General features: G+C 41.4%; 1 protein-coding gene across 6 annotated transcripts in view; it reads left to right on the plus strand.

The window, feature by feature from the left end:
• scube2 (signal peptide, CUB domain, EGF-like 2) overlaps nt 1-24,522 on the plus strand; it is a 59,565-nt gene that overhangs the window by 533 nt on the left and 34,510 nt on the right. The window contains exons 2-16 of one of the 6 annotated variants that reach the window (XM_061883113.1): nt 77-232; nt 305-430; nt 758-892; nt 1,890-2,015; nt 2,107-2,223; nt 5,676-5,765; nt 7,262-7,378; nt 7,502-7,624; nt 9,770-9,886; nt 10,076-10,198; nt 10,465-10,581; nt 11,734-11,823; nt 11,937-12,059; nt 18,615-18,782; nt 19,056-19,262. In XM_061883113.1, the coding sequence (XP_061739097.1) occupies nt 77-232; nt 305-430; nt 758-892; nt 1,890-2,015; nt 2,107-2,223; nt 5,676-5,765; nt 7,262-7,378; nt 7,502-7,624; nt 9,770-9,886; nt 10,076-10,198; nt 10,465-10,581; nt 11,734-11,823; nt 11,937-12,059; nt 18,615-18,782; nt 19,056-19,262 (1,935 nt within the window). The remainder of the gene's footprint in view (nt 1-76; nt 233-304; nt 431-757; nt 893-1,889; nt 2,016-2,106; nt 2,224-5,675; nt 5,766-7,261; nt 7,379-7,501; nt 7,625-9,769; nt 9,887-10,075; nt 10,199-10,464; nt 10,582-11,733; nt 11,824-11,936; nt 12,060-18,614; nt 18,783-19,055; nt 19,263-24,522) is intronic. The other 5 variants (XM_061883122.1, XM_061883128.1, XM_061883135.1 and 2 more) reach the window with 5 other exon arrangements.

Here is a 24,522-nt window from a genome sequence, read left to right on the forward strand (position 1 = left end):
TTTTTTTGTTGTGTTACTCGAATACTTCTACTGCCAATAGTTGTCTGTTAATTGAATCCGCTGCCTTGTATCCTAGTGTGTATGTGTGTGTGTGTGTATGGTTTCCAAGCAGACCCATGTGCTGAGGGGAGTGATGGCTGTCACATTGATGCAATATGTCAGACGACCCTGCAGGGCTCATACAAGTGCACATGCAAAGCAGGCTTTAAAGGGGATGGCAAGCACTGTGAAGGTAATCCTGCATCTACTGTACTCCCTCTTGGCTGTCCACTGGGATTCATGTGCCGCTTACTCCCCAATGCAGACACTGATGAATGCGACCCGGAGTACAATGGCGGCTGTGTACACGAGTGCAACAATATACCGGGAAATTATCGCTGCACTTGCTATGATGGTTTCAATTTGGCCCACGACGGCCATAACTGTTTGGGTAAGATCACGAAAGTAAACAACGACGCCGCTTTTGATGGCAGACTTCACATTTGTGTTGGCTCTTAGAGAGGTTTCTCACACTGACCCGGGAGTTCTTTCCTTGCCTCACACACACAGAAATTGTAACCTAATACAAATAGTTTTGGTTTTGTCTCATAAGACGGATAAATATTTATGTCTGAAAATGAATCGAGGAAGAGAAAAGAAGGCTTTGTTTATGTTTGAGGCAAAGAGCAAAAAAACCCAATGTGATTGATTTACATGCGCTGAGTGAATTGAACAAATAGGTGTAAACACTCATGCAATGGCTCCGCTGTGGATGTAGATGTGGACGAGTGTAAGTTCAACAACGGTGGCTGCCAGCACACTTGTGTCAACACCATGGGCAGCTACGAGTGCCGCTGCAAGGATGGCTTCTTCCTCAGCGACAACCAACACACATGCATCCACCGCTCTGTTGGTGAGTACACAACACACACACATACGCACACAACTTTGAAGCCAAGTCAGATATGCGTGTGTGTAAGAAATTATCCCACAAATTTAAAACCAGTGAGGCCCAACGCTAGGCCTACCTTAAACTAAGGGGGGCCTGAGGGAGTTTTGCCCCGGCTCCCCAAACCTCAACACCTCAAGTCTTGATTTTACTCAACAGAACAGCAAAAATGCAAACTTGTCATCCATTTTAAAAATAACTATGTTCATGAATACATCCCTTTTGCGGCGGGTGCATGCACGACTGTGCTTTTAGCTTAAGAGTCAGCACGCTCGCCTCTCAAATAAGCAACCTGGTTTTGTTAAGTTAAAGTTAAAGTACCAATGATTGTCACACACATACTAGATGTGGCGAAATTATTCTCTGCAATTTACCCATCACCCTTGATCACCCCGTTGTTCGGAACAAAGTAAGCGTGCACAATCTCTACAGTAAGCAGAACTGTCTGTGATTGACAGTTATCGACACAATCATTGTTTTTTGCAATCAAAATCTGGGGCCCAGGGAAGCCCATGCTGACAGCTCCAAGCTGGCTTCCTTCACCCTGCTTCTCATGTGTCTTGCTGTGGGAAAAAGGATGTGTGGGACAAAATAAGTTAGTAAGTGCAACACTTGCCCCTGCACGGCCTGTGTCACACGTCACACTGAAGCGCTTTTGTGCTTGCCGCTCCATCGGGCCCTGACAGGCCTTTTAAATCCCGTGGAGAAGACCACTCAGCTGTGACCCATCCTTACAAATGCTGCTCCATATCTCATTTTCCAGCTGGGAGCACACGGTGTTTCACTGCTTCAACTCTCAATATACATGTTAATTAAATGTACAATGTACGCTTTTAAAAAAGTAACACACTGGTTAATGTTTTTGGATCGCTCCAAAGCGTCAGAACAATCAGTCGCACTTTTAATCCCTCGGTATGAGGGCTGTTGTAGAGCTTCATTGTGCTTCCTCTCTGCATCCCAGAGGGCCTCAACTGTATGAATAAGGAGCACGGCTGCGCCCACATCTGCAAGGAGACGCCAAAGGGGGGTGTGGCCTGTGAGTGTCGACCGGGGTTCGAGCTGGCCCGCAACCAGAGAGGCTGCATCTGTATGTGTGACGCCGCTCTACATCGCACACACACGCACACATTAGATGGCATACTATGTGTTTCATAGTTACATGTTGTTGACCCCCGTAGTGACGTGTATCCATGGCAATGGGGGGTGCCAGCACACCTGTGAGGACACAGAGAGCGGCCCCATTTGCAAGTGTCACATCAGGTACGCCCTGCAGCCTGACAGGAGGTCGTGTGTTGGTAAGCCTTTTTAGCCTTTATTCTACGTCATTCACACGTGAACTGTACACACTTTGTTGCATAGGAAGTGCTTTAACAAGATGGCTGTATTCCATTAGCAACATACTGCAGGGTACTACCTGTATTTCTAGTAGTACCTCAACTTTAGAGCATAATTGGTTCTGTGACGGAGCTCCTAACCCAGAACACATGCTTCTCAAATCATCTTTTTCATCATCGTTTTAAAGCTTGGCAAGGATAGGTTGATTGGCAACACTGAATTGGCCCTAGTGTGTGAATGTTGTCTACCATGAATTGATTATCGTGGACCCCGACTTAAACAAGTTGAAAAACTTATTCGGGGGTTACCATTTAGTGGTCAATTGTACGGAATAAGTACTGTACTGTGCAGTCTACTAATAAAAGTTTCAATCAACCAATCAATCAAAGTCTGTCTATCTGTGTTGGCCCTGCGATGATGTGGTGACTTGGCCAGGGTGTACCCCGCCTACTACTCGAGTGCGGCTGGTATAGGCTCCAGCAACCCTGCATCCCTAAAAGGGACAAGCGGTAGAAAATGGATGGATGGATTGTCTGTTGGCTGTTTTATAACATTTTATGTTATGTTTTCTTTTAGTACACATTACATTCGGTGATAAATTGACTTTGTCTTCAGATACAAAATCTGGCTTATATTTTACTTTTTCAGTGCAATTTGTATATCCATCCCATCCATCCATTTTCTACCGCTTATTCCCTTTTGGGGTCGTGAGGGGCGCTGGCGCCTATCTCAGCTACAAACGGACGGAAGGCAGTGTACATCCTGCACAAGTCGCCACCTCATCGCAGGGCCAACACAGATAGACAGACAACATTCACACTCACATTCACACACTAGGGCCAATTTAGTGTATCATTGTCACGAATACAGTATGATGATATAATTTAAAACAATTAAACATTTTTTCATAAAAGTAAAGTGGGACCTCAGTTTTTGTACGATCAGACAAAGAACTAATCGTACTAAGTAAAAGCTATTTTTCCCATTATCAATAATGTAAATCCAATGAATCCGTTTTAGACTTCCAAAAAAATAACACAAAACACATCTTTTTGATATTAGGCGAAGTTGAATCACAGATAAATGACAAATTAAAACATTTACAATCACTTTTAACTTTTGATTACTCTTGTTGGCAAAGACGATGACGAGCAAAGAGTAGGGACGAGCGGGGGGAGCCACGCAAAAAGGTATTTCTTAAATTTAAAAGTGTTTCTTATCTTTTTTGTCAAAGTGCTGACAACTTTTTTTGTCACCATGGTGGATTATTATGAAACTGTACTCAACAAAAAAGGACAGCGAATTAGTCACCAGCGCATGGAGTAGGCACTTGATTCCGTGGAACGACACACCAGCAAATGGTTTGTTATGTACAATGTTTGACCGTACGATAAGCGAGACAGTAAACAAAAACCGGGGCAAACATTTTAATCATTATTTAGAATAATTGGGGTGTATGAAAATTGAGGTAGCACCGGAGTGGAACCCTGATTTCTGAGTTAATGGTTCTTGTACAGGGATCAGGAATAAAACATTTGTATATTGAAACCAATGTTTCCATAAGAAACAATGTAAACCTGAATAATGGTTCCTGCCTCAACAAAAGTCTGTATTTTTGTTTGGTTTGTACACTTTCAACACAATATAAAGCACTATGTCAACCTGACATAACAAGAGGGTGATGTATCAACTTTCTTTTTTAATAACAAATGCCAAAACAAGTAGCTGAACTGTTCTCATTTGCAGCCGCCCTGCAATGCACACGCACACACACACACACACACGCACACACACACACACACACATACACATACACGTACACACGTACACACACACACACTCACACACGCATGCACGCACACACACTGTCACTAGTCCTGTGGTGCACTCACAGTTTGAAGTCACAGAACTCCTTAACTTTAACAACCAGGTCGCTACAATTATTAGGAATAATAAATAAAATCCACTTTACCTTGTCAGTTAACCTTCTTTGCGTGCAGCGGAAGGGAATGGGTGGTGTTACTTCCTGAATGTTTCAAACCACACATTGCTTGTCCATTGCTTTCTTTTGACTCACATAGAGCAAGTAAAACTATGAAAATGTGGTAAAAAAGCTAATAAACACCTAAAAACGCACAAAGTAGCAATTAGCACGGTAGCTAAAAACAGCACTCAATGAGCACGGAGATCAATCAGCCCGCCCACAATGGATGTGCTGCCCGCTACAAAATTCAGGCAAAGAATGGTTGGATGAATGTTCGTACATTGACACAAGGTTCCCACAACGTTCTATTCTGTTTGTGGTTCATTAATGGAAAAGTTCATATAAATTGCAAAGATGTTAATAAGTGTTATGTTCATTGCTTTATTGCTAACAAACATCACAAAAAACTGGAAATTGAGCCACCAACCTTGTAGTTGCTACTAAATAGGTGGTTCAATCAATCAATCAATGTTTACTTATATAGCCCTAAATCACTAGTGTCTCAAAGGGCTGCACAAACCACTACGACATCCTCGGTAGGCCCACATAAGGGCAAGGAAAACTCACACCCGGTGGGACATCGGTGACAATAATGACCCAGTGGGACGTCGGTGACAATGATGACTATGAGAACCTTGGAGAGGAGGAAAGCAATGGATGTCGAGCGGGTCTAACATGATACTGTGAAAGTTCAATCCATAATGGATCCAACACAGTCGCGAGAGTCCAGTCCAAAGCGGATCCAACACAGCAGCGTTAACCTTTAAATACGATTGTAAGTCCCACATTATACATTCATGCTATGCCGACTGTGCAGTGGAGGTATGTATGTATTACATACTTTTCCAAAGATACCAAATATGTCAAGACTCATTTAGCTGATTGTGTATGAAGTTATGCAAAAGCCATCCAGAATATTTCCATTTGGTGGAATGGTGCAGCTATGAAAACAGAAATTTTGAGTGGGTCTGAGGATCTTTTCCAACCTCAAACCATACACAGGGGGAGAAAGAACAGGGTAAAATTGCTTGTTGAAATAGTTTTGGAGTGTGTTTTGTCATAGTTCTTGTCAAAATAGAGCAAAAAAGCCGACCACAAGTGGAGGGGGGGCACAGACCGGGGGTCAGCTTACTTTCAAACTTTATTTCTTTAGTCAAGCAGGGCTTATTTTGATGAATGAATGAAAACACAGTAGCGAGTAGGTTATGAGGGATAGGATCAGGCTGCAGATATCGGGTGATGTCTTTGCGTCAATGTGTGTGTGTGTGCACGCGTGTGTGTGAGGTCCAAGCATATCAGTGCAGTCTTGTCTCAAGATCGCTTCTCCTGATGTGCTGCCATACCTGCTCACACACTAAGCCGAGCACAAGTGTCAACATGCTGCATGACGACACAGCGACATCAGTCTGATTCTGCTTTGTGTCGCAGAACGGGACGAAGCCACCACAGACTCGTCGGACCACAACGCCACGTCCTTCGCTGAGGTGGACAAACGTGTCAAGAGGAGACTTCTAATGGGTAATATAGGCCACTAGAAGCCAATCTATTAGCCCTGATGGCATGCGGAGCTGCCAGGAAGTGCAGGGCATTGAAGAGGCGAATGACTAGTAAACCAGAGCATTCCTCAGCCTTTTGAGCAAACTGTGAAATGACTGCACACTCACTGTCTCGCCCACTGCTTCTCCCCTGAAAAATATGCATTTGTGACAGTGTGGTACATTTCACATTTTCCTTCCATTTGGGAAGGCTGGAGTGTGAAGACTTTGTGTTTGCCACTGATTTTCAGGCCTCTGTGTACATGTAAGTGGTAACATTTTGGATGAATGTATGACTAGCATATAATCCAGTGCTAGTCTGGCCTCTTTCAACTTTATAAGCATCCACAAAACAAACGATTTAATTCCCTTCCCCCTCTCCCATAGGAAGCATACTGTACAATAATGCTTAAATTCTCACAAGTACATGCTGGCAATTTAAAACCCTTCATAGGCTATTAGATAAATACATGTTTGACTGTATATTGTAGTATGTAGTACTGTGCATAGTGGTTCGGAGTTGCAGTTACTAAACACTTCATTAGGTACAGCTAAACACTTTTTATGTTTAAAACAATAATAAAGTTCACTATATACTATACCAGGAGTTTTCTACTGAGGGCCTCACGCTGAAAAATCAAAGGATGCAGGCGCTTTTTGGGAGATTTTCAATAATGATACTGAATATAGATATTTTTTCATTTTTTGCATGTCAGCTTTGTTTGATTGGCGTCAACATTTCAAGTTTTTCTCAATACATTTCACCTGTTTGCCCTTTTATTCCACTTTTATGTTTTGTTTTTTTTGCAATAGTTTTTTAAGAATTTTCCGCAAGCCGCAAAAAATTAGCAATGTGTCGCAAATGGCACTTTGTTGCGGTTGTAGTAACGATTAGTTAAGCTTATTTTAGATAGGCGCCAGCGCCCTCCGTGACCCCCAAAGGGAATAAGCGGTAGAAAATGGATGGATGGATAGATTTTAGCCGTATGGGTGGAAGTAAATATTACAATCATCACTCAATACACAACTACAACCACATTAATAAACAAATTGTCAGAATAGACTCAGTTTTATTTGGATCATGATGTTGAGAACCTAACATGAACTTAAGGTATGCCATTAAAAAAAAGTCCTGTTTATGTCAACTTTCATGTGATCTTATAATTAGATCATAATTGGTTTGTTAAACAACTACTGTAGTACAAACAATTGTACATATAACAAATCATAGGCAATTGGAACATATGTGGTAGAGCACTTTGTGAATGTCTAAAGCCAAACCTTTCTAGATGTTGGTCAATAGAATTTTCCATATCGTTGGACAAGCATGTGCATCCAGTAAATGTGTGCGCAGGCCTTTGCTTGTCTTTCACATTTCCTCTTGCTTTTATTTTCTTTTACTTCAACAAGTTTTTGTATTATTTCTAAACAGGGCTTTCATCTTTTATGGACTACATTTGCCTTGTGCTGTCATTGCAGAGACCTGTGCAGTCAACAATGGGGGGTGTGACTGCACTTGTAAAGACACATCCACGGGCGTGCGCTGCACCTGCCCAGTTGGTTTCACGCTGCAGCCAGATGCCAAAGCATGCAAAGGTCAGTCGTCCATCCAGAGCCTCCGCAGAGCGAGCCTCAGAACCAATCACCAACCATGGATCTGTCTCAGCTGCATGCCATTCAGCATGTCATTTTGCTGAGAAGCTGTGTTCTTCTCTGTAGACATCGACGAGTGTGAGCTTCAAAATGGAGGCTGTGATCACTTCTGCAGGAACACCATCGGCAGCTTTGAGTGCAACTGCAAGAAAGGCTTCAAGCTGTTGACCGATGAGCGGTCATGTCAGGGTACAACTTGCATCCCCCTGCTTCGTCCAATGCATGTTGTGACATAACTTCCCAGTTAGTTCCTTCCTTAGCAACAGAACTCAAAAAGATATGGGTGGATTTAGATTACATTTTACGGAGATGTGAGGAATGGAATAAGGAATTTGATTTTAGGGGCGATCCGTATCATTTCCATAATGAAATCTTTGCCTGTATGTGTATGCCAGCAGTCCTATCTCCACCCACAGAGACAAAGGGAATGGATGACTAACAAGAGAGTTCACTCTTTTTGATTATTTGCAAGAGAAACCTCTTGCAGTCTGTTTGTGAGCTACAGACAAAACAAAACAGACATGCGATGACATAGCAATTTTTCTATCCTTCAATCGATTAATTAATTATTCGCTAAGGTTTTGTTAGTTAGTTAGCAACTTAGCTCAAAAAATATTCTGATGAAACTTTCAGGAACTGGTAGAAATTGAATAAAAAGGAAGTAGTTAGATTCTGGGAGTGATCCAGATCATCGTCTGTATTCAGATTTTTTTTCTAAGTATTTGTTACATTTGGGAGATAGGGCCTGGCGGAGTTATGCGCTCTTTGAGTGCTTTTCTTGTTATTCATACATTGGTTATTGATTGGGTTCACTTCATACTTAAAAAAGGCATAGTGGTGCCAATCACAATGTAACACTATCCTATCATAACTCTTGAAAACAGTATTGGAAGCTGGAATTACTTTCCAATACAATCCTTCCTGGGATGCTGGTCAAGCTTTGTTTTGGAAACAAATTTTCTATGAGAACTACTGTACATAGAAATTTTCTGTTCCAGCGTCAATCTGACACTGTCATAAAAACTTTATTAACTGTACAGGCAATTTTTAATGTTAATTTTAACAGTCTCAGCTGTCATACAGCGGTTAATAGTAGTCTGTCACTGTCAATATTACAACATAAACACCACACGTGATATCGCACATGGCAAGGTATATAAATTGAATTTGTATTTTGATTTTGACACCAAAAAGGGAATAAGCGGTAGGAAATGGATGGATGGATGGATTTTGATATTCGATTTTTCATGCATTCTTTATTTTATTGCTGTATAAATATATAGAAATATGTTTTTAAAACAGGCTTTTTATTAATGAACATATTCAATATGCAAAAACCTATAAAATATACATGTTTTAATAGAACATAAAAAATGATATTACAGTAATTACATTGTATGTTTTTTTGTCATGCAAAAGATAATACTTATATTAATTACTATAATCTACTATTTACTATAATTACTGATATTATAACCCATCAAGGGGTTATTTAATAATATTCTAAGTAGTCGCTTTCGTTGCATGTTTACCCCCTCTTCATGCGAGAAATTATTAGGTAACATTTTTTGTTCCGAGGCAACTTCATGATACACACACTTGTAATTAAATGTCATCTTTAATAGTACTCCATCAATTACATTAGCTGTTAATGAAACCATGAATAATAACCTATTTTATTTATATGCTCGCATCACAGTGGGTCTCGCGATAATGATTGACTTGCCTGATATGAGTTGCATGGACCATATTAGCCTGGGTTCAGTCCCCACTTGGTGACAGTGTAAATATGAATGGTTGTTTGTATGTACTCTTCCTGTATGTGTTCTGTGACTGGTGACCAGTCCAGGGTATACCCGCCTATCAACCAAAGTCAGCTGGGATAGACTCCAGCTTTCTGATTAGTGTTAGAAGACACATGACTGATGGATGGATCGTATGCTCATTTATTAGCATTTCATCTATACATTCAGATTAAGAACCATACACCTTTGTATATTCTAGATTGTATAAACTGTAGGATTTTTTACTTTTCCAAAGCAAGCAGACATAATCAAATCTGTTATATTTATGTCACATGAAATGCGTTTTTTTAACTGAACCTAAATGTACAGTTTCTCAGTCAAACTTCACTACTTTCCACTCACCTGTAATTACTATCAAAGCCAATGCTTGCAGCACTTGATAGCTGATGTAGCACACCCTGCATGGCACTCCCATTTGTGGGCTGCATCAGGATGAAATACACCTGAATGTGTGTGTGTGTGTTTTTTTGTGTGGGGAAATCCCTCCTGATGCCGTGCTATTATCTCATGTGCTTAATTGTGATTACAGATATAGACGAGTGTTTCTTTGAGCGTACGTGTGATCACACATGCGTGAACTCCCCGGGTAGCTTTCAGTGTCTGTGCAACAAAGGCTACACCATGTACGGACTGGCCCACTGCGGAGGTGAGAGAAGATAAAAACGCGCATCTATGTGTACACCTGTGCAATGTAATGACCTGTAATACAAGCACTTGATCAAACATTCTGCCTTGAAAATATATATTGAATGTTGTCCCTGTCAGAGGGCTGTTTAATATATTATTAGAAAAGGTGATCCATTATTAAAACTTTCTCTCTCACTGTTTTTGTCAGATATAAATGAATGTAGCATGAACAATGGCGGATGTGAGCAGGGTTGTGAGAACACCCAGGGTGGGTTTGAATGCTTCTGCAACCCCGGCTACAAGCTGCACTGGAACAAAAAGGACTGCATTGGTAAGTCTTCTGCATGAACATTATTTTCCCTAACTGTGAAACCTGTGTGACATTTTGGAACGGGTGTGGGATAAAAACAGGAGATACTTTGAATTCTGTTTTCTTTTCTCTTGTATTCTCACTCACTCGGTTTCTCGTCTGCACTCGTAAAACAATCAGGAGCCTGGCTCTGGTGGCTGGTCAAATATGATGTTCCTCTTCCTCCTTTGCTCCTGTCCAACGTGTTCCTCTTTTTACCGTGGAGTTTTATTGTGGTTTCTATCTAGAGGCAGAGGGTTTGCCAGCTGCGAAACCCACCTATAAGCCTACGTTGAACTGTAGCAAGCAGGAGGGAGCCGACCGCTGCTTCCTGACGTGCCAGTCCCAAGTTCATATCAGCAGCGGTGAGTTGGTTCAAGCGCATTTACCAACACAGTAAAACCTCTCAGGCCAAACTAAACTCATTTCACCATTGGAATAATTAGAAATAGCAATAATCTGTTCCAAGGTCAAACATATTTTCTTCTCTTAACCTGATATCATGCATGATAGTGGGCTGAACTCCTAAGTTGTGTGCTCTGCAAGCATATTTTCCAGCAAATTTTAGTTAAATTCATATTCTATGACCTCACTGTAATTTGAGGTTTCACTGTAGTTGACTTTTGGCCTATCCTAATCCACTTTTATGTGATTTGACAATTCTCCTCCTGTTTTCTCGGCGTGGCATCTGAGCCGTGGCCAACTTCTCAAACACTTCATACAGCTTTTGTATATTGAAGCTATCATCACACATTTAATCAATCTTCGCTGGGAAATTGACTATTTTAATTTCCCTCTAGTTTGATGTTCAACAACTTACTGTATGGACAAAAGTATTAGAACATGCAAGTGTTACACCAACAGAAAAATAAAATGATGCGAGTATTGGTGAATGATGCTCTAGCAATATTTTGTTGTTATTTGCTCTGACAATACAGAATTGAATTGAGAAAATGAAGGAAAATTTGCAGTTTTTTCCTCTTTTTCCAGCTCAAAGAGCTTCTACTCGTCTGGGGAGACTTTCCAAAAGTTGTAAAAAACCGACGAACAGAATAGGTTTTTTCCCCCAAAATTCCCCAAAAGATAAATAATTAAGATTGAAGTGTTAGTCCAAGTTGTGTTTTACTAATTCATTGATGAATAGGTGTACCCCAATACCTTTGTACTTATAATTGCAGCTATTGTAGTGATTGTGTGCTTGGACATCATGATAAACAACATTACATTGGATCAAGTAAAGACACATTATAATGACCTAATGCAGTACAGTGTTTTCTTAAACAACAGCCTGTCTTGTCTTGAACATGATGAAAACTTACAAAACAGAAACACAATTAGTTAATCCGCCATGGGATTTATTGTGCAAATAGTCTTTGCAGAGAGATGTGTCGTGTTCCTACATGCTGTTCCTTTGCTTTAGTGGCCCTAACTTTTGTCTGTGGCGGTCGACGTGTCGCGGCCTCTTGTGTCTGTGTGTGCGTGTGTGCGCGTGTGTGTGTGTGTGTGTGTGTTTTCAGGGACAGAGGATTCCTACATCGTGACCTGTGGAATGCCTCTGCCCTGCTTGGCTGACGCACAAAAGAACAACAGTGGCTCACATTGCTTCGGCAAGTACAAAACAATCTCTGAGGCAGATGGAGATTCTCATCGTTGAGCCGTTAGGATGTTTTCACCGGATGTTTAGGTGGATCCAAATGACAGCATCTCCTCTACTGTGCAGGTTCAGAGACGTCCGGTGTTCCTCGCATTAAGACCACAGCGACGTTCAAGTCGGGCACCACAAAGTGCAACTTAAAAAGAAGCCAGGAGCGACTGAAGGAGGGCTTGAACTCGGCACGCTCAGGTACACAACAAGTGGTGTATTTTGTTATCGTGATATCAAACAAGTAATTCTTCAAGTCAGATTTATCACACGTATGGAATTGTGATTAATCTTCATTATTCTCCGTAAATTACTTAATGGCATCATTTAAATTAACTTAAGAAAAAGACCCCAATATTTTAACGTAATGCAATTTTACAGTAAAATTGTCATCTTGGAACATTTTTTAAATGTTTTACTTGAATCTGAGTCATTTATTTGCTCAAAACCTGGTAATGGTATATCTAAAGTTCCGTCGGGGTGTTATATTAGGTGAAATTTGTCAGGGGCACACAGTCTCCTCAATCATCTTTGCACTGACACGCGCCGCCTCTCAGGTAACCTTCTGCAACTAAGGTAAAGGGAGATGTGGGGTCAAAATAAATTGCGAGATTAATATGCTGTTATAGAATACATAATAAATGTGATGGATTATTGTGATTAATTGCATTAGTTAACTTTGACAGCCATAATTTACTTTGAACATGCTTGACAGTAAGGGACGTCACATGTTTATATTTGCACAATTCAGCATGTACGAAAAAAAGGCGGACGAAACAGAATTAATTTATTCCTACCCCTTCTCCACATCTTAGCGATTACTGATAGCCTACTCACCTCCTATGTCATTCATGAACCATGTCAACATTTTTCTAAGTGGGAAAGAAATGGATTAAAATGAGTCATGTAAAGTTTATAGAGTTTGTAGATATCCTGTTGACTAACAAATATTAAGTACATAAATATGTAAATAAAGAGTCTGACGGACAAGTCGTGTAGTAAAAAAATAACCAATAAATAAGTGTAAGGTAAATGGAAAAACAATACCTTAAATACAATTGTCCTAATTTATTGTGGTTAATTGGTTCCAGACATTTCCACAAAGTAGGAATCATTTATTATAAATCGATTATGTTCATACCTAGAGTATAAAAAACATTTGACTACCTTCTAAATATGTTTTTCAACATTATGAGACCCCTGTAGACAATAAATAACACTCTTTAGTAACCTTTACACTCTTTTAATTCATTACAGCAGTGGTTTTCAACCTTTTTTCAGTGATGTACCCCTCGTGAACATTTTTTTAGTTCAAGTACCCTCTAATCAGAGCAAAGCATTTTTGGTTGAAAAAAAGAGATACAGAAGTAAAATACAGCACTATGTCATCAGTTTTTGATTTATTAAATTGTATAACAGTGCAAAATATTGCTCATTTGTAGTGGTCTTTCTTGAACTATTTGGAAAAAAGATATAAGAATAACTAAAAACTATTTGAAAAATCAACAAGTTATACAATTGTAAATAAAGATTTCTACACATAGAAGTAATCATCAACTTAAAGTGCCCTCTTTGGGGATTGTAATAGAGATCCATCTGGATTCATGAACTTAATTCTAAACATTTCTTCACAAAAAAATAAATCTTTAACATCAATATTCATGGAACATCCATCCATCCAGCCATCTTCTTCCGCTTATCCGAGGTCGGGTCGCGGGGGCAGCAGCCTAAGCAGGGAAGCCCAGACTTCCCTCTCCCCAGCCACTTCAACTAGCTCTTCCCGGGGGATCCTGAGGCGTTCCCAGGCCAGACAGGAGACATAGTCTTCCCAACGTGTCCTGAGTCTTCCCCGTGGACATGCCCTAAACACCTCCCAAGGGAGGCGTTCGGGTGGCATCCTGACCAGATGCCCAAACCACTTCATCTGGCTCCTCTCGATTTTTAGGAGCAGCGGATTTACTTTGAGTTCCTCCCGGATGGTAGAGCTTCTCACCCTATCTCTAAGGGAGAGCCCCGCCACACGGCGGAGGAAACTCATTTCGGCCGCTTGTACCCGTGATCTTATCTTTTCGGACATGACCCAAAGCTCATGGGAATTTAGATCGACAGGTAAATTGAGAGCTTTGCCTTTTGGCTCAGCTCTTTCTTCACCACAACGGATTGGTACAACGTCCGCATTACTGAAGACGCCGCACCGATCCCGCCTGTCGATCTCACGATCCACTCTTCCCCCTCTCGTGAACAAGACTCCTAGGCATTTGAACTCCTCCACTTGGGGCAGCGTCTCCTCCCCAACCCGGAGATGGCACCCCACCCTTTTCCGGGCGAGAAACATGGACTTGGACTTGGAGGTGCTGATTTTCATTCCGGTCGCCCCACACTCAGCTGCGAACCGATCCAGTGAGAGCTGAAGATCCCGGCCAGATGAAGCCATCAGGACCACATCATCTGCAAAAAGCCGGAACCGCTCAACGGCTTGACTGCGCCTAGAAAATTCTGTCCATAAAAGTTATGAACAGAATCGGTGACAAAGGACAGCCTTGGCGGAGTCCAACCCTCACTGGAAATGTGTCCGACTTACTGCCGGCAATGCAGCCCAAGCTCTGACACTGATCGTACAGGGAGTGGACCACCACAATAAGACAGTCGGATACCCCATACTCTCTGAGCACTCCCCACAGGACTTCCGGAGGGACACGGTCGAATGCCTTCTCCAAATCCACAAAGCACATGTAGCTGGTTGGGAAAACTCCCATTGACCCTCAAGAACCCTGCTGAGAGTATAGAGCTGGTCCACCTTTCAACGACCAGGACAAAGACCGCACTGTTCCTCCTGAATCCGAGGTTCGACTATCCGGCGTAGCCTCCTCTCCAGGACACCTGAATAAACCTTACCGGGAAGGCTGAGGAGTGTGATCCCACGATAGTTGGAACACACCCTCCGGTCCCCCTTCTTAAAGAGAGGGACCACCACCCCAGTTTGCCAATCCAGAGGTACCGCCCCTGATGTCCACGCAATCCTGCATAGTCTTGTCAACCAAGACAGCCCCACAGCATCCAGAGCCTTAAGGAACTCCGGGGGGATCTCATCCACCCCCGGGGCCTTGCCACCGAGGAGCTTTTTAACTACCTCGGCAAACTCAGCCCCAGAAATAGGAGAGCCCACCACAGATTCCCCAAGCACTGCTACCTCATAGGAAGACGTGTTGGTGGGATTGAGGAGGTCTTTGAAGTATTCCTTCCACCTATCCACAACATCCGCAGTTGAGGTCAGCAGAACACCATCTGCACCATACACGGTGTTGACAGTGCACTGCTTCCCCTTCCTAAGGCGGCGGATGGTGGTCCAGAATCGCTTCGAAGTCGTTTTCCAGGGCTTCCCCGAACTCCTCCCATGTCCGATTTTTGCCTCCGCGACCGCTGAAGCTGCACACAGCTTGGCCTGTTGGTACCTATCCACTGCCTCCAAAGTCCAATGAGCCAAAAGAACCCGATAGGACTCCTTCTTCAGCTTGACAGCATCCCTCACCGCTGGTGTCCACCAACGGGTTTTAGGATTACTGCCCTGACAGGCACCAAACTACCTTGCGGCCACAGCTCCAACCAGCCGCCTCGACAATAGAGGTGCGGAACATGGTTCGCTTGGACTCAATGTCCAGCACCTCCCTCGTGACATGTTCAAAGTTCTTCCGGAGGTGGGAATTGAAACTTTCTCTAACAGGAGACTCTGCCGACCGTCACAATGCGTTTGGGCCTGCCAGGTCTGTCCGGCATCCTCCCCCACCATCGGAGCCAACTCACCACCAGGTGGTGATCGGTAGAAAGCTGTGCCCCTCTCTTCACCCGAGTGTCCAAATCATGAGGCCGCAAATCCAATGACACAACTACAAAGTCGATCATGGAACTGCGCCTTAGGGTGTCCTGGTGCCAAGTGCACATATGGACATCCTTATGTTTGAACAATAGTGTTTGTTTTGGGAAAACTGTGACGAGCACAAAAGTCCAATAACAAAACACCACTTGGGTTCAGATCCGGGCAGCCATTCTTCCCAATCACGCCTCTCCAGGTTTCACTGTCGTTGCCAACATGAGCGTTGAAGTCCCCGACAGAACAAGGGAATCACCCGAGGGAGCACTCTCTAGTACTCCCTCGAGTGTACCCAAAAAGGGTGGGTACGCTGAACTGTTGGTTGGTGCGTAAGCACAAACAACGGTCAGGACCCGTCCCCCCACCCGAAGGCATAGGGAGCCTACCCTTTCGTCCGTTGGGTTGAACTCCAACGTGCAGGCTTTGAGCCGGGGGGAAACGAGAATTGCCACCCCAGCCCATCGCCTCTCACTGCCGGCAACGCCAGAGTGGAAGAGAGTCCAGCCCCTCTCGAGAGAAGTGGTTCCAGAGCCCTTGCTGTGCGTCGAAGTGAGTCAGACTACATTCAGCCGGAATTTCTCCACTTTGCGCACTAGCTCAGGCTCCTTTCCCCCCAGTGAGGTGACGTTTCACGTCCCAAGAGCTAGCTTATGTAGCCAAGGATCGGACTGCCAAGTGCCCTGCCTTCGGCTTCTGCCCAGCTCAGATCGCACCCGACCTCTATGGCCCCTGCTATGGGTGGTGAGCCAATTGGATGGGGGACCCACGTTGCCGCTTTGGGCTGTGCCCGGCCGGGCCCCATGGGAACAGGCCACAAGGCGCTCGCCATCAAGCCCCGCCTCCGGGCATGGCTCCAGAGGGGGGCCCCGGTGACCCGCGTCCGGGCGAGGGAAATCTGGGTCCTCGATATGTCTTCTTCATAAAAGGTCTATGGAACATTCCCACAAAAAATCTAAATGTCAACACTGAATTTTGCATTGTTGCATTTTTTTCACAGTTTATGAACTTCCATTCCTATTTTTTTCAAGTATTATTCAATAAATATATTTATAAAGGATTTTTGAATTGTTGCTATTTTTAGAATATTTTTAAAAATCTCACGTACCCCTTGGCATACCTTCAAGCACCCCCAGGGGTACGCGTACCCCCATTTGAGAACATCTGCATTACAGTACTGCAGTGGCCACGATACTGAACTTCACATATTGATTGGTTTGGGCTCCCCTAATGACCAATATTACTGTAGCGTTGACATTTTTAGTTCTTTTAGCCCTTTATATTGTTGAAATTGCTCAATTTCAGGTACACATGTTAAAGAACATGCTTTAAAAACATCTGAGATGTGGTGAACCTGCAGTATTTGAAGCATGATGTAGCGAGGGGCGACTGTTATAGAACATTGATAATAATAATGTGTTTTATATATTTTCAAAATTATATTTATTTGTTATGTTATTTATTTCATTCAAATATATTATGCACTCAAATGTGCTTAATGTTATGTTGACATACTCTAGTCATTCGTGTCCTATTGTTTTTCCTCTTCAATTTCATTGAGTTTGTTCCATCATTTTGAAAATAGTTAATTTGTAATGCTTATAGATGGTTCTGTAGTGCTCTTCATTGAATTCAATATACATCAAAATGTATTTTAACGGGCAGTCACAATAAACTTAATTTTTTATGTATTTTCTGATTGTAGGATAATACAATACTAAGGGGTGCTCGAAAACATCGATTCACATCCAAATCGAAAATCCTATATTTTCGATTCTAAATCAATATATAATTTTTAAGAGTAGATTAATATTTTTTGCTATTTTTTGTTTCAAAATACATTTTTGAATGCAAAAGCATTAAACAAGTATTGATACTATCGCTTTTATTAATGTTTGGTATTCTTCTTTTATAGTATTGTATTTGTATGTCTCAATTAAATTGCTTTGTAAATTTCGATCAGAAGTATTGTAAAGCTAGGATTGGCTTGGATTGGGGTCTCTACATTTTTTAAAATTAGACTGATTAACATTCTGTGATTTTTGTGGAAAAAATATCTTTAAAAAATGTAAAGACGCTTTTTAGGCCAACTCTGCGCATATAAGTTGTATGTCAGCAGTTAAGTGGAGCTTTTGTAACCTGTTTTGAAAAGGTTTTATTATAATTTATATACTGAATAATACATTATGAAAATTGTGTTGAAACGATAATCAATTTTGAATCAAACCGAAATCAAATCAAATCATGTAGTGCCCAAAGATTTTCACCTCTATGCAATACGTGGTATCTACTAAATGCATATGTCATAGAATACATTACATTTTTTCACTTTTTTATCAACTGTGAGTTTGAAAGCAAACTAATGATGACCTAACACTACAGTACAACATACTGTATAATAAAAGTAACGCTATAAAAAGAAAAAAAGTACTCCAATAGTTCATGTATGGACAAATATAGAGCGTATATTAAAAAAACAATTCTTCATATAAAACTAAGTTACATCTTTGTAAGGCATCATCTCAAGAAGATTAAGCAGACATAGCCGCTTCAAAACGAACCCAAAACCAGATGCGAATGTGAAAGAAATGCGTGGCTGAAATTATGTGGTTTGTTTGGAGTGTCTCAGCGCATCGCTTTGTCTGCCAGTGACAGGCATGAATGGAATTAGCAAAAGCCTTCTTTATGGTCCACTATGAGCGCAGCCGTAAATCAAATTAAGTATGAATATTTTGCTTCTTCTGAAAGTCTTCTGTGCGGTGCTAAATCTAGCACAGTCTTACGACATAATGGCAGCTATGACATCCCATTTTATCAAAATTTCCAGCCCGTTGAGTAGGGCACTCAATTATTGATTGTCTCGCAATTGATGATGTTCCAAATGTCCACAGGCAGCAGGTTTCTCTTCACGGAAAACGTCCAGTTCAGCTACGTGAGCCTGCGCTGCACCTCGTCGGCGCAGCGAGGGCGCAGCCGCCACGGCAGGAAAGCGGCCGACGAAGATGGCTCATCCATCATGGCCGAGTTTGAGCTGGATGTGAACCTAGAGGAGGTAACAGGTTGGTCTCTGCCTGCCTGCCTGTAGTCTTTGCTTCTTCAGCTCCTCTTTTTTTGCTGTTGTCTGTCACAACCTCAAACTGTTAAAGTATCTCCTGTTTTGACTGTGCTGTGATGGTGTTGGGCGCCGGGTTTCAATGTTTCATGGTCTTAAGAGTGTTTGTCTACATGCACGTCTATATTTACAAGGCATGAGTGCACATTTCTCTACACACAGAGGTGACATCTTTCCTCCCCCTCTTGGAGACAGTTGTGGTATCTACTTCTTCTCTCAGCAGAGAGCTGCGACCTGAACTGTGTGCGTCGTCGCTCTGAGAAGAGGCTGAGGAAGACCATCCGCACGCTGAGGAAGTCCATCAACAGGGAACAGTTCCACCTCCACTTTGCAGGCTCCGACTATGAGCTGGCAAAGAATCTTGCTCAGCCTGCAGAAACACCAGGACGCTGCGCAGCAGGACAGGTGCTGGCGGGCAGGAGGTGTGGTGAGTTTGTTTTTTCTTTCTTTTTTTGGGGGGTTTTGTCCGTTTTCCTATAAAGTTAAATGAAGATGACTCTCGGGGGACCAGGCATCCTTTTTCCACGGACCAGTTAGGAGTTTTAAATATTTGGGTATTCCTTAACTCACTTTCGTAATCTTCCAATTCTTTAGTCCCTTTCTTGTTTTTCTTGCGATGTAAGCACTTGACACACTCAACAGTAGAGTCCACAAATCAATGGACGCTTCCGACATTGCTGTTGTCATGACCCACAAGCTTTTGTCAAAGATGGTGGACGAGCAGCTATCACTCGCTAAAATTTTGGACAAAATGTGCATATATTTTCTTCCTGATGCTGGAAATCTGTAACAGCGATCACTTAGGTGAGAGATAATCTACTTTGTCAAAGGCTATATTCATGAAATTTGTGTTTTGGAACGCAGAAATTTTGATGTGCGTGTTAATGTGAAGTACAAAACAATTTGCCACTATATAGACTAAGACGACACATTCAATTTTCCTAGGAAAAGATAAAAGAGTCCTGATGCTATCATTGTTAATAACGCTAATCACACTAATTGATGACCACATTAAAGGACAGAAGGTACGTAAAAACAATTGACCTCTTTGCCATTCATTAAAAAAAAAAAAAATCTTCAGTAGGCCTACATACATACAGGGCCTCTGGGAAGTATTCACAGTGCTTCACCTTTTCTACAATTTGCTGGTACAGACTTTTTCCAAAATGGAATTAATATATTTTTTTTACCTAAAAATTCTACAAAAATACCCCAAAAAAAACATTGTGAGTACGTTTTTTCTTCTTTGTTTTTTTCAGAAATGTCTGCAAATGTATGTTTAAAAAAAAAAATCACATGTACATATATATTCACAGCCTTTGCCATGATTCTCAAAAAAATTGTTCAGGGATATCCTGTTTCAACTGATCATCCCTGAGATGCTTAATTCACGGCTTAATTGGAGTGCACTTGTGGCAAATTCAGTTGGTTGGACATGATTTGGAAAGGCACACACCTGTCTATATACAGTATAAGGGCCCACACTTAACAGTGCATGGTAGAGCACAAACCAGGAATGAAGTCGAAGGAATTGTCTGTTGACCTTTGAGCAAGGATTGTCTCAAAGCACAAATCTGGGAAAAGGTGCAGACATCTGCTGTCTTGAAGGTCCGATGAACACAGTGGCCTCCATTCATCTGTAAATGGAAGACGTGTGGAACCTTGTGTCCCTGGTCAGGGAGGTGACTAAGAACCCGATATAGCATATTTCTGTGGAGAAAGGAGAAAACCTTACAGAAAGACAACCATCTCTGCAACAATCCACCAAACAGGCTTGTATAGTATAGTGACCATTTCTTCATAAAAGTTTGCAAAAATACACCTAAAATACTCTCAGACCATGAGAAACAAAATGATTTGGGCTGATGAGACAAAGATTGAATTATTTGGTGTGAATGCCGGGTGTCATCAAATGTACTTCTAATGTATATACTTGTTCTTATGCTATCTGAACTCACAATGTTCTCTGCTGGCTGTACATATCCTACTAAATAAGACCTACACTGTTTCAATGTCCACATTTCTCTGTTAATGCAATTGTTGATGACTGAAGTACTGATATCAACCAAAGCTCCTCATCCCACCCCCCGGATTGTAAATAATGTAAATAATTCAATGTACATACTATGATGATTAACCTGTGTGATGACTGTATTATGCTGATAGTATATATTTGTACCATGAATTGATTAACGTGAACCCCGACTTAAACAAGTTGAAAAACTTATTGGGGTGTTACCATTTAGTGGTCAATTGTACGGAATATGTACTGTACTGTGCAATCTACTAATAAAAGTATCAATCAATCAATCAATCAATCAATCAATGATTGGAGGAAACCAGCCACTGCTCATCTCCAGGCCATTACCATCCCTACAGTGAAGTGTGGTGGTGGCAGCATCATGCTGTGCAGATGTTTTTCAGCAGCAGGAACTGGGAGACTAGTCAGGATAGAGGGAAAGATGAATGCAGCGATGTACAGAGACATCCTGGATGAAAACCTGCTCCAGAGTGTTCTTGAACTTAGACTGAGGCGACGGTTCATCTTTTAGCGGGACAATAACCCTAAGCACACAGCCAAGATATCATAGGAATGGCTTCAGGGCAACTATTTGAATGTCCATGAGTGGCCCAGCCAGAGCCAAGACATGAATCCCATTGAACATCTCTGGATATATATCTGAAAATGACTGCGCACCAACGCTTCCCATCCAACCTGATGTAGCTTTAGACGTGCTGCAAAGAATAATGGGCGAAACTGTCCAAATATAGGTGTTCCAAACTTGTAGCATCTTATTCTAAAATACTTGAGGCTGTAATTGCTGTCAAAGGTGCATCGACAGAGTATTAAACAATGGCTGTAAATACTTATGTACATTAGATTTATTAGTTTTTATTAGTTATACTTTTCAAAAAGCTCTAAAACAGCTTTTTCACATTGTCGTTATGGGGTTCTGTGTGTAGAATTTTGAGGACAAAATTTTACTAATTCCATTTCGGAAGGCTGTAAATTAACAAAATGTAGAAAAAGTGAAGCGCTGTGTCCACTTTCCGAATGCACTGTTGGCCTCCGTGTCACTGTCAAAGCAAACAACTCCAGTAGTATATTATGCTACCTCTTTTTGTTTCACATTCATAAGAAAGTGATATGTTTCTTCATTAGGCGTACGTGTAGTCGAAAATCCCAACAACTACTAGATCATCCATCTATCCATCCATTTTCTACCGCTTGTCCCTTCTGGGGTCGCGGAGGGTGCTGGAGCCTATCTCAGCTGCATTCGGGCAGAACACCCTGGACAAGTCGCCACCTCATCACAGGGCCAACACAGATAGACAACATTCACACACACATTCACACACTATGGTCAATTTAGTGTTGCCAATCAACCTATGCATGTATTTGGAGGTGGGAGAAGCCGGAGTACAAGAAGGGAACCCACGCAGTCACGGAAAGAACATGCATACTACGCACAGAAAGATACCGAGCCCAGGATCAAACCCAGTACCTTCGTATTGTGAGGCCACCGGGCTGGCCACTACTAGATCAGGGATTCTCAATTATATTTTGTTACACCCTGTGAATATAATAGGTATAATTTTTTCAAAGTTATAAGTACACCTCCGCATAATAGTGAATCGCCATTAACATTCAAGAAAACAAAAAGGGAAAAAGAAAGAACTATAGATCAACTTACAACAAAGAATAAATTACATTTTTTTTCGTCTGTCACAGAAGAGAAGTGCATCAATTTACCTGAAATTAAAAAAATCCATATTTAAAGTTTTTTGACCGACTTAAACCATTTGATATTGAAAAATACAACTAAATAAACTCAATAAATAATAAAAAGATCAAATTTATCAGCAACATTAAATCAAAAGCACAATGTATAAAAAAAAACAAGTTGTGCTGATTTTTTTCATCAAAATGAGGAAGTCAAGATTAATGGCTACAATGAGCACATTATGTAGTCAACAGCTTTTCAAAGTGGGGTTTGAAGCATGATACTGCATTATACTAATAAATGTTCTCCGGGGCCTGATCCGCTGTTTGAGAAGAACTGTAAATTTTACTTTCTTGTAAACAGCAAGGTAAATTGTCGAATGCTTTTTATTTATGGACTTTATGCTTTAACTATTTCCATTCATCCATTCATCCATTCATTTTGTACCGCTTGTCAATCTCGCGGTAGCAGGGCTGCTGGAGCCTATCCTAGCTGCATTAGGGCAGACGGTGGTGTACACCCTGGACAAGTCGGCCCTAACTATTTCAAGAAAGTTAATTTTGCATTCAATTACTAATTTAACCTATAAACTGTTGATCTTCTTCATGTTTATCAAAGATATTTCTCGTCGTTCTGTAGTTATGGAAATGAGGAGTTGTGCTCCTTCCAATCTCCCTTGATGTCATATTTCTGCATTACAAGTGCCCCATGAACACCTAAGAACTGGAAAAAAAAGGACAATCCTACTGATTTTTAGAATTCCCAGCAATCTGATTGGTTGGAATACTCAATATGTTTGACAAGCCAAAGTGTGTTTTTGCTGTCACAAATACACACTTTCATCATGATAAATAAGATATTACACTTGACCTGTTAGAACCACAACCTGAAATGCTTTATACTTAAGAAAATCATCAGAGCAACTGAAATAATGAAGAAAAAATATATCTGTTGCTGCTTTGATTCAAACATCTCCAAGGTAACACCAAAAACAGATAATACACCTGCACATACCAGAGCTGATTAAGGACTCTAGTGCACTGTTGCATGCAGAGAAGAAGAAGAAAAGCAAAATAAACACACTTAAGCATGAATTCACAGCCGTGCAGGATGTGCAAACTTAAAATTATTCAACCCCCAACTGTAATTTTTTTTTATTTAACCTTGGTGCAGTATGCAATAAACCAACAAAACAAGAACAATCCAACAGTTCAACACAACTAAATATTACTAATGGTTCAAAGACATGCACCTGAGCATAGACTGATTGGCAACACTAAATAAGCCTTAGAGTGTGAATGTTGTCTGTCTTTCTGTGTTGGCCCTGTGATGAAGTGGCGACTCCAACAGCCCTGCGACCCCGAAAGGGACATGCGGTAGAAGATGGATGGATGGATGGTTACTACCCTGTACATAAATACAATGGGGGTTTAATAATTTGGTGTGAACTTGAATACAACGCTGATATGATGGGAATGACATTCCATTCCACATGAAATTAACAATTTCCTCTGATAAAGGTATAAAGGTATCTACTATACAAGCATTTTTTGGAACAATTTAACAAACCCTTCAAAGTTATTGCTATCTCAGAAACATGGATGGATGCTAAAAAAGGAATAGATTTTTACCTAGAAGGGTATAACTAAATTATATCAACGTAATCAAAAAAGTGAAAGTTAAAGTACCAATGATTGTCACTCACACACTAGGTGTGGTGAAATGTGTCCTCTACATTTGACCCATCTTCTTGTTCCACCCCCTGGGAGGTGAGGGGAGCAGTGGGCAGCAGCGGTGGCCGTGCCCAAGAATCAAGAAGAATTGAGGGGGATTAGCTGTGTACGTGATGAAGAACCTAAACTACAAAGTGGTAAAAACTATGTCACTAGCTAATGATAATATCTTAGAATGTATAACTATTGAAATATGTCATGTAAAAAGCAAAAACGTACTGATCAGTCG

This window comes from Nerophis ophidion, linkage group LG02, assembly GCF_033978795.1.
Source record: "Nerophis ophidion isolate RoL-2023_Sa linkage group LG02, RoL_Noph_v1.0, whole genome shotgun sequence".
Taxonomy (NCBI): domain Eukaryota; kingdom Metazoa; phylum Chordata; class Actinopteri; order Syngnathiformes; family Syngnathidae; genus Nerophis; species Nerophis ophidion.